At 37.6% G+C, this 10,803-nt stretch overlaps 1 protein-coding gene across 2 annotated transcripts; it reads left to right on the top strand.

Annotated features, from left to right (window-relative positions):
• The first annotated feature begins 2,112 nt into the window (after positions 1 to 2,112).
• haus5 (HAUS augmin-like complex, subunit 5) lies at positions 2,113 to 10,754 on the top strand. Of its 2 annotated transcripts, none has more exons than XM_047374821.1 (20): positions 2,113 to 2,151; positions 2,324 to 2,436; positions 2,516 to 2,578; positions 2,706 to 2,738; positions 3,182 to 3,206; positions 3,298 to 3,430; positions 4,287 to 4,446; positions 4,531 to 4,627; positions 4,813 to 4,904; positions 4,979 to 5,033; positions 5,165 to 5,292; positions 5,380 to 5,461; positions 5,562 to 5,716; positions 5,872 to 6,034; positions 6,115 to 6,195; positions 6,282 to 6,427; positions 7,795 to 7,891; positions 8,867 to 9,005; positions 9,157 to 9,289; positions 10,460 to 10,754. In XM_047374821.1, exons 2-20 carry the CDS (start codon positions 2,339 to 2,341, stop codon positions 10,560 to 10,562), a joined length of 1,983 nt encoding a protein of 660 aa, XP_047230777.1. In that variant the 5' UTR covers positions 2,113 to 2,151; positions 2,324 to 2,338; the 3' UTR covers positions 10,563 to 10,754. The 2 variants fall into 2 exon arrangements, with proteins under 2 accessions (XP_047230777.1, XP_047230778.1); XM_047374822.1 differs by having other exon boundaries at positions 2,133 to 2,248.
• The last annotated feature ends 49 nt before the right edge of the window (positions 10,755 to 10,803 follow it).

Consider the following 10,803-nt stretch of genomic DNA (forward strand, 5'->3'; position numbering starts at 1 on the left):
TATTAAAGGGTATCATGGTTTTAAATTCTTCTTTTTCCACACTTAAATCATTCAGTTGTAGTTTATATAAAGTGGAACTGCAATGCTTTGGTCTGAACTTCTTGTTATTGTAGCTCCACAGGCTCCTCTTTTACGCCTGTTCTGAGGTGCGTTTGAGAGCAACTCGTTTTGGTGTGGTCTCTTTAAATGCTACTGAGGCACTTCACACCCCGCCCCCCTCCAGGTGAAAGAGCGCTGCACTTTAACCCATTCAACCATTTTTGTAGTTTAATAACAACTATCTAGAAGCGCAGAAACAAGAAAAAAACAGGAAAATCTATGCAAAACCGTATGTAATAATACTACTCAAAACACGCAGTACGGTTCTGTCCTTAAGGAGCTAAAAGCAGCACACAGTGCTAACATTAGCCGAAGGCACGATGCTACTGCTGACAACACAATGGCCAGGATGTCATATCAACACAATAAATTAACGTCTAAAATAAAGTTTGTTGTCATTTTAGCATTATTTGCAGCTTACCACTTAGCTGTGTCTGTCGTTTCCATTAACAGAAGGAACTGACCCCTTAATCAGATTAAGTCTTTCAGCAAATCCTTCTTGATACTGGCGTAGGTTGCTGAAGAACTGAAAGTGGAGAAATAGGAAATAGGAATGTTCCCACTGAAGTGGAAACATTTCCATGAAAAATAAAATTTAACCAGGCACCACGAAGAGGTTCTGATGTTGGGGGACGGTGTAATGAATTGTGTTGGTTAATACACCGAACAACCAAACCGAACTCTTTCAGCGTAGGAATACTTGAGCTTGGACTACAAAATCGCAGCGATTGGTAAATATCGCAAATATGCGAAATCAATCAGCTGAAAGCCTATGACCATATTGAGCTCTTCCGCAACATATACTGTGATATAACAGTTGGAAAAACGTAATGGGTGATAGAGAAAACTGAACGAACTGAAAAAATATGACCCACACAGAATATAAAGATATTTACGTAGCGCCTGAGGGAACTAAATTCAACTTTTCTGCAACTCTACAGACTCCAAGCACATAACAAAATGTATTTAAGGCCAAAAATTTGGATTTTGCTTGATGTCCCCTTTAAGTTTGTTTAAATCCAACGGAAATTTTTTTTATCTGCCTGCATTCTGTTGTAAAACGAAAAAGCATCTGATATGATCTGTGAGGAACGTTTTCAGTAATGCATAGTTTTTGTAGAAATGTAAAAAAAATAAAGCAGTCATGTTCTTTGATTTCTCCAGTGCACTTTGCAGAAGACTCAGGTGGAGGCCTCAACAATTTCCTGGGTCAAAGACTACCTGACAAACAGACCACAGTTTGTGAGACTGAAGGGTTGTGTGTCTAACCTGGTAGTCAGCAGCACAGGAGCACCACAGGGGACTGTACTCTCGCCATTCTTTTTAACTATGTACACCTCAGACTGCCAGTACAAGACAGACTCCTGTCATCTGCAGAAAGGCTCAGATGACTCTGCAGCCATGGTTTGTGGAGATGGACAAGAAGCTGAGTACAGGCTTTGTGGCATGGTGTGGAAACAGTCATCTCATCTTGAATGTAAATAAAACGAAGGAGATAATTATAGATTTTCAGAGAAACAAGGATAGGTCAAACACTATTTCCATCATGGGAGAAGAAGTGAAGATGGTGGAGGAATATAAATACCTCAGTGTTCACCTGGACAATAGAGTGGTGTGGAAATACAACTGTGAAGCCATCTACAAGAAGGGTCAGAGCAGACTGTACTTCTTGAGGAAGCTTAGGTCCTTCAGTGTTTGCAGCAAGATGCTTCATATCTTCTATAAGTCTGATACTTATCTAGCATTCCATGGAAATTTTACTTTCAGCTGAAACAATGAAAGACATATTCTTCAATGTAAGCTTCGTGATCAGAAAGTGCAGTTTAATAAAGTTGAGTTACTTCGTTTAAATTCTTAACATATTTTAATTAAGCGATTAAATCAGAACTCTGGGAATATGGGCTGTCAGTTCTGGTTCACACTCCAATTCAGACAGTGGCGGTAATGCGCAGCAAAGCTGTTTGTCAATTACAAATTAACAGAAGAAGAAGAAGAAGAAGAAGAAGAAAAAAAGGAAAACCGGAAGTACGGTTCGCGGGCGGGAAGTTGAAAGTACGAATATTTCAAATACGTGTATGTTATTGTTACTGTAAGGGTAGTCTGTGGAAGAAAGGATGAGTTTTATGTAGAGTAAAGGAAGTTTAAAAATGTAAGCCGCTAAATTCTGTATACGAATCAAGCAAACTAAGGGTTTTTTGATGTTGCTAACTTTGCTCGACTTAAGAAGCTGTTATTAAGAATGGCGGATAGAAATCTGGTGAAGGAGCTGAAACGCTGGGCCACAGAGGAATTTAATTTGCCTCCGGAAAGCCTGCCAAATGATAACTATTTAAAAACGTGAGTTTCGTTTCGAATGACTAAATGTAACTACATGTCGGTATTTGCAGACTTTAATCAACCTTGTTTATTTTCCCAGGCTCTGTGTTGGGACTGGAAAGTCAATATGGAAGTACATGATCCAACACGTCTTCCAACAGAGGTCAGCTTTATTATGACATCCCCTAGTATCTAAAATAAGCACATCCTTTTATCTTTGTACACTCTGCAAGTTGGTGTGGAGAAAAATAATACTTTACAGGCTTATGATACATTATCTGTTTTTCAAGGAATGTGAGGATCATGCGAGGGAATCTTCAGTGGTATCCTTTACTGGTTTGACTAATGCTTTTAAACTTGCCTCTACCTGAGGAAATAAATACTTAACATATAATGTAACTCTCGAGGGCCGTGGCTGGTGGTGTTCTAAGGAGACAAACCGGTTTTCTAAGCAAAAGAAAGGTGTAGGAGCCATATTTTAGCCAGCTGACTGCCAATGCGCAGCAAAACATGGAGGAGGTGAAGCACTGTGTTGCTCTATGCTCCGTACTCCTGTCACATTGGCCATGTTCTCCTGCATCTCATTAAAAGGTCTGTAAACTGTAGTAATGTCGTGATGGAATGTTGAAGTTTTGAAAGAAATGTTTTAAAGCCTTCGAATACCTTCCTACTGGTAGGCAGCCCTTCCTTGCCCATCAGTGCTTTTGCCTCTGTTGTCCTATAAATCTGTACGTTATTTAATTTCCTTCACCTTATGACCTCAAAGGTACAAAGTACTGCAAGACAAACAGGTAGGTTCTGCTTTTCCTTATCTCAGTATGTCTAATTCATTATGCTATTGGTGAAATGTCAGCATGGTTTCTAATGTGTTTATGTGCACAGCTGATGCAAGCTGAAGACCAAAGTGAGGCAGCAAAGCAGAAAGAGCTTCGGAGGAAGATAGAGCAGCTTAAAGTTGAGATCAGTCACCTGGACTCTCATATCAGGGGAACAGAGGAACAAATGGCCACACAAGGTTTGTTTTTCTTATGCTGTTTTATAAATCCATATAACTTTACATAAAGTGATTTTAAGTTGTCAAGTGTTTGTGTGCTCACCAGTGTAAATAGAAAGCGATTAGTAAAGAAAATGTGACAGATTATAATTTTTATCTGTTTTTCAATGTCACTGGGTTTGAAGTAGACTTAAGCAGGGTTTTGATGGGAAAGAGTACGACTGCATAATATTTGGTAAACATGCAACTGCGATATTACAGAAAATTTTGATAACAAAGATCAGTTGCCATAAATCAGATTTACATCACCCTGCTCTATTTTTTTTTCTACATCATAGTGCTCCGATCAATATCTGACAGCCTCTTGGCCACTAAAATTATTCAGGTGTTGACAGAAGGGCATATAAGTTGAAATGAAAGTTCATCTAACTGAAAAAGAAGATGAATAGTGAATGCATGGTAGTTTAAATAGCTTACCAAATATTCTGTCCAAAGGGTAGCAATTCTGATATTACACACATACACAATAGTATTGCAGTATGGAACACCAAAGTGTTCAAAATTAAATAAATAAATGGAACATTATGAAAACATCAATAAATAATAGATAATGTCATTCAGGTGTAAAGTGGCATTATGAAATAAATGGCCATGGGGAAAAATCACCCTTATAAAATAAAGGCTGGCTTTTTGAAATAAAACCTGACTTTAAAACAAAATGACATTTTGAAATTAAAAAAATGAAATATGTTTTATAATAATGAGCTGAGAATTTAATATGCATTCAATTATTTCACAATTTCATTGTCACATTAAATCGCATTGTTTTCTAATGAGGGAAAGTCTGTACTAAACATACTTCCACTACTAATTGTAGAGCAATCTATCAATCGCATATGGGTCCAAATAGAGGAGAACCAGACCCGGGAACTGCTTCTGAGCGCTTTCAGACAGCGCAGGGTCTTCAACCGTAAGGTTCTCTCTGACGACGTGCAAAAGATAAGCGGCCACTGCCTGGTGCTGGACCAGATAGCGAGGTAAGGCAGAAAATCCACTTAAATAATAGACACGATTACAGATATTTAAAGATATCTGCCATTAATCATGTTGCTGCATTGCAGGAAAGCTGAGACTGAAGTGCTGTTTGGAGATGAGTCCTCCAGCAACATGGTTGATGACAACGTCAACTTGAAAGCAGCGGCAGTGCCTCAAGTTCTGGTAGGAGCTGCAGAAATCTGGTTAGATTGCTGTTAGACACATTATATAATGCGCTTTTGCACTCCCAGGTAAATTTGGAGAAATAAAATTGAGAATTTTATATAATATTGGAAAATTAATAAACAGACTAGAATTTTATCCTCTATTTGAAGAAAATCCCTCTTTCATCCTTTTTTGTCCATCAGCGTGAGCTGAGAGAGCTGAGTGAAGACAGGGTCCACTTCTTTGATTGTTTACAGGAGAGCGAAGTGAAAATGCAACATTCTGTACCCAAAAGGTAAGGACAACAGTCATCACACTGTTGATTTTCTTATTTTAAAGATGTACATTTTTATTGTTTTCCCCCTCTAGCCTGACTCGTGAACAGAGGACGGCTGTGTTTCAGTATTGGCTCAGCACTGCTGAGGTTGGTGGATTTAGGGTTTTTGCACACGTTCAAAAACTATCTTGATATATCCAAGATAAAGGCTCATGAATGTCTCCATCTTTAAAATGATTACTTCTTTATTAAAATGCAGTTTTCTGTCATTTCATCAGAAAGTGTTAAGCAGTTACCCTCCAAGCCATGTCCTCGGAGCACTGCAGCATTTGGCTGTAACCGAGCAGAAAGCTTTGCAGGACAAACTAGCTTCTTTGGATGTGGCGCAGGATGTGGCAACTCTACGGTAAATAAAGCATCACGTCGTTTTGATGCGTTTTGTTCACGTTGGCAGTATTTAGTGGGAGAGTTATCTTCCCCATGCTCTTCGCAGACTCCGATTTGAAAGCGATCACCTTTTGGATATCTCAGCAGAGGAGTGTGATGAGTTGCCACCTGTTAAGACTCTCCTAGAGGTGTGAAACCTTCACTGACATTAGGTGTTGTTTTTTTTTTCAGGAATTTGTGGATGCTGCTATGTCGCTTGTTGGATTTTATTTATTCTCATTGTTTCAGGCTGCTTGGGAGGAGGTGCAGCAGAGTTTGATGGAGCTGTCGAAAACTCGCTCCAGAGTCCAGCAACTCAAAAATCTGTTGGAGGCTCGTAAGAAGGAGGCTGAGCAAGAGGTGTCTGGTATTTCAGATGAGAACTTCAATGAAAGTTTAGCACTGTAAGTCCAACATTAGTGTAGGTTCTTACTTAAGCAACAATATATATATATATATTTTTTTCAATTTAAAGATTAATTTAGGGCTAGACAGTCTTGATTTTTTATTTATTTACTATGCTTATTCAAAATGTCATCTCTCTGATTTGTGTTTGTAGGTCAGCATTGGAGGTGGAGCTGCAGTGTGTCATGCAAGCAGCAGCTCGGGATCAAATCAGAGTTCGCTGTATTCAACTTAACCAACATGCCAGAAACCGTCAGGAGGCACTAAGAAGCCTTCGCAGCCAGTGGCAGAGCATTCTGGACTTCAGAGAACTAGTGGTGAGAAGGAAAAATTTATGCACAACGTTTTTCATTACTGGTTCTCCATAAAGATGTCTGATGTTTTTTTTTCTTGTCAGACTCTAAGACAGGAGCAGTTGAGAGGGCTGATTAAGGGGAACTCGTCGGCTAAGATGCAGCTGATTAATCTTCATAGAGAGGTCTGAATGTAATGCTTTGGTCTATTTTGAATTTTTTTTGGTTTGTTTTTATGTTGATACATATTCAATCCATGTTGTTGTTTCAGTTGCAGGAATTTATTGAGGTAAAGCTTGTGCCACAGTTTGAGGACGTAGTCGATGCAGCCAACAGTATACGAAACTCTGTGTCTAAGGAGGCCAAACAGTTTGGAACGGTTTCACTTCTTGCTTTGGACCGCAGGACTGTAGATGGGTAAAAACTTATTTTGATGATAGCTGAAGTATATAAATCTTTAACAGCTTTGTTAGATTCTAATAAATTATACCTGAAATGGGTTAAATCGTAACATCTTGGTAATGCAGCAAATGTCTTGTTGCGTTCTTTAAAATCCCTCAAAGTAGCTGTACCTTTTTTCTTCACTATGTGTTTAGTTTGATTGTGTTTAAAGACGAATTATAGTTTTACAGAAGAAACCGTAATGCAAAAAAAAACGTTGTGACTTAAAAAGTGGTACAGGTGTAAAGTTAGCAACACATGACTAAAAGTAAACGGCGCCCTGCAAAACACACTTCGTGAACGTCTAACTTCAGTGTATTTTTATTAAGATTTTATGTTTATACCAACACAAAGTAATGGATAATTGTTAGGGGGAGAGAAAAGTATGCATGGGCTTGAGAGTTTTTTTAAGAGAGAAAACTCTGAAAGTGTGGTAAGCATTTGGATTCCTGAATAAATACTTTTTATTTGATAAAATTAATTCCTTTGTAGCTCTGTCTGTGTGTTTAAGTTCGCTGCAATGCTGGAAGCTTGAACCTCCGCCCCAGTGTCAGGTCTTTTGCAGCCCGTTACTGGTTATTTTTCTTCCAGGGTTGCATTTAACTGAATTTATCTTTTCATCAAATCTGACTAGCTTATCACATTCTTTCTTAAAAAACCTTTCCCATAGCATGATTCTGCCACCACCGTATTCAGGAGGATATTTTCTTCCACACATTGCATATTTGTAGACCAAAAAGGTCAGCTTTGGTCTCTTCTGATCAGAGCACCTAGTTTCATGTTTGCTGTGTCCCCAACATTGTTTGTAAAAAGGGCAAATAATACTTTTTATGACCTTCTTGTTGTTTGTGGATTGTCTGTTAATAGTTCTTCTGTCAACAGATTTTCCCACCTGACCTGTAGACCTCCAAAGTCACCATAGGCCTCTTGGCTGCTTCTCTCGTTAACTGCTGGTCTTCTATGGAAGAACTGTTGAATTGTTAGATGTTAAATACTGATTTATATCCTAACCCTGCATCAAACTTCTCTGCGGTTTTATCCCTGACCTGTCTGAAAATGGTGCAGGTTAGGATGTCGTTTGTTCACCAGTGTTCTCTAACAAACCTCTGGGACCTTCACAGAACAGCTGTATTTAGATAATTATATTGAAAACAGATGGGATCAATTCATTAAATGGGCAACCTATGATGGGAATTGTATTAATTAGGGCTCCCAGAGTAAAGGTGACTGGATACATATGCATGTCACCTTTTCAGTGAATACCTAATGTCAAGCACAGCATAAAATGAAAAAGTGGTTGTTATTGGGTTGACATTTGCTTATTTTTTCCTGTCTTGTTTCAGAATGCAACGAGTTCCTGCATCATGGTTGTCCATTCAACGCTTACAGGCCTCAAACTTTGACAGCTTGCGTCAGAGCCTGGCGTTTCCTCTGTATAAGGTGAGCATTGGGAAGTATAATGGTATTCCATTTTGTTGCAAAGTGGGTAAAAAAGTAACCAAAACTCTTCTTTTGTCCCTGTGGAAATGGAAATTTCCTGTAAACGATCGCAAGCTAGATATGGCAATAAAAAGGTATTGTTTCAAGAGGAGGAAAAATTAGCCACATGAAAAAAATGTAGTGTCTTGGACATTTATCTGTCAGGTGCTGACATCTAAAGCAGTGACTTCATCCAATGAGATTAATGTCTTATGAGCATGCATAAATGTGCCTTCGTTACACTTGGTATATAATATCCAAAAATGATTGCCTTCCAACTAGTGCTGCAATGATGATGATGATATTACCAGCTCTATATTGAGAACCCCTAATTTAAAGTAATTTCAAAAGTTCTACTCAGTTTACTATTAGGCTATTTGTCTGTGTGACTCCAGTAAAATATATCTACTTATAGGAGGTTGCTAAGTGTTACTCTGATTTGATCAAAAGTTATGATCTCTCATATTTGACTGGAGTTGGGTGGACCAAAAAGGGAATCAGAACCACAATCGAAAATAGGTTGGAACCTAACAGCTTCAGAGGAAAATAAACAAATAAATTACATTTTATGAGATGTCAGGATTATGGTTATCATTATTTATCTTCATAAATCATAAAAAATACTTAGCTAGAGTAATAAACTGATACACAGTGGTTCAATTCTTGTGTATGGCTTGTTTGTTTATGGGAATTAAACAGTTTTGGACAAAATGGGTTTACAAACAGGTAAAGGGATGAACTGAGCTGGAGCTGTTTCAATCTTAACTATAAAACAGTAACAAATTAAACTGTATTTAACATCTTTGGGAACAGTGATTGTTAGTCCAGTTCTTACAGAGTTCTTACAGGCAGAGGTTTGACGTCTACATTTTGTCCTCCTTTTTTGTTTTAATGTGATTTTGCCAGTAACTAACTTTTTCCCTGCCTATTCTTCAGGCTCCGGAGGAGTTGTGTTCCCAGCAGCGATCCCAGCAGCTTGAGCTGCGTTTTCTCCGGGAGTTGCTGCATCTTTACTCCACCACGCTGCAGAAGGTGGAGAAGGACTCTAAACAACTGCATGCATCTGATCAAAAAGGTATGACAGGAAATTGAAAGCAGACTGTGAGAAGTGCTGTTCTTAGATCAGATCCTTGTATAAAAGCTGTATGTAAGGGGCAGTTTTATGTTTGGCTTGAAAAACATACAGTATGTTTAATGAAAGTTTTTTCTTTCTTCTTTTTTTCCAGCTTTGTTGTCCAAAGTCAAGGAGGAGGATCAAAAACTTCTGAAGTCTTTGCTACCAAGAGCCAGAGGTCTCACCAACCGCTGTGGTCAGGGTCTTTCTTATGGAGCCCAAGTCAAGATCGCCATCTCTTACTGGTAAGGGCAATCTACTGGAGTAGATAACTGGCTTTATCGTTATTGTTTTAAGTAAATACTTGTAAAAAATAACAGCTTTTGTTAAACCTGGTTGTGCTTTCAAAATGTTTTTGTTTTTCCAGTATTATTATACTTCCCCCATGAGATAGCTTTGCATGTTTATTACCTAAACCACACCTGCAAGGGAAAATGAAAGGGACAGGCTCATATTACTCGTATTGTACCTGTAAACAAACCATCCATTTCCATGTACTTAAACCAATGCATATTAGTTACTTTCTCTTGGTAGTTGGGTATATTGTTTGAATTATGGCAATAAATAGTCAGAAAAAATAAAATGCTTATTTTCTGAAAAACTTCACTACGCCCAGTGTTGATTTTATTTTTTTACTTTAAAACCTTGTGTAAATGTGACAGATTCTGTATCCTGACCAAAATTAAAAAACTGAGTGACTCTCCTATTGATTGATTTTTTATAAGAGTCATTTACTCACATTTACAAACTATGAGTAGACTGCAGGAAATAAAATTGAAATCCTTGTTTCTCAATGCAGCTATGAAGGTGGGTTTAAATGAATAAATAGCCAAAACGCTGCTTGGCAGATGGCTTTATTCAGCTCTGGGGCAGCTTGCCCCCTCACCTATTTCATGATGCCAATTTGTTATAACTTATTTATATTTCATACCTCTAGATAAATCATTTCATACCCATGTACTTAAACCTTGGCATATCGGTTTAATTTTCATTGTGGTTAAGTGTTTTCATGAATTTTGGTGAGAAAGTTCCATAAAACGCTAAAATCTTACAAGTAATTTAATTTGACTGCAAATCATTATCTGTCAACTTTATATCATATTCTATTACCAGTCAGTCCGTTTTCCATTTACATTCTGTATAAAGAACATAGGAAATGTTTATGTATTGTCTAATGGTTGTAACAAAACGTTGCTATGGAGATGCCTTAATTTTGTACAAACTGAATAACAAGATTGCTTAATTGTATTTTTATTTCTGGATGATTTATTTTTTCCCAAGCTATTTGTGAGATAACCATTAGTATTCATCTATCTTAGAATGTGCTCTTTCAATTTAATTGCTGTTCTTACTTTCCCTTAGTAGTGCCTTATATGTAATTATAATAATTTTTTTTTGTATTTTCAAACATGTAGGTGGGACAAACCAGCCCAGCGTGTTCTACCTGAGCTCAGTAAAGGAGGACTGACTTTCCAACAGTGGCTTCAAAGGTGGAAACTTGCAGCAAAAGCTTCATAGTTCATACCTCAGCAGGTTAAAATGCAACGGACTGCTTTAGTCATCTTTCAAATACAATATTATTACACTATATTTGTTAGGAAAGTCCGAAATGCAAGTAAAAATCTTGTTCTTTTCCCTTGTTTTACACATCTGTTATTGCTAATATTTGTCATGTTTAAATAATACATTAAAATACAAATTTTGAATGAATGTGTTTCTTTTTTTTTTAAACGATCTAACCCAGTTGTGTGGGAATGCC

The sequence above is a fragment of the Girardinichthys multiradiatus genome, chromosome 9 (genome assembly GCF_021462225.1).
Source record: "Girardinichthys multiradiatus isolate DD_20200921_A chromosome 9, DD_fGirMul_XY1, whole genome shotgun sequence".
Classification (NCBI taxonomy): domain Eukaryota; kingdom Metazoa; phylum Chordata; class Actinopteri; order Cyprinodontiformes; family Goodeidae; genus Girardinichthys; species Girardinichthys multiradiatus.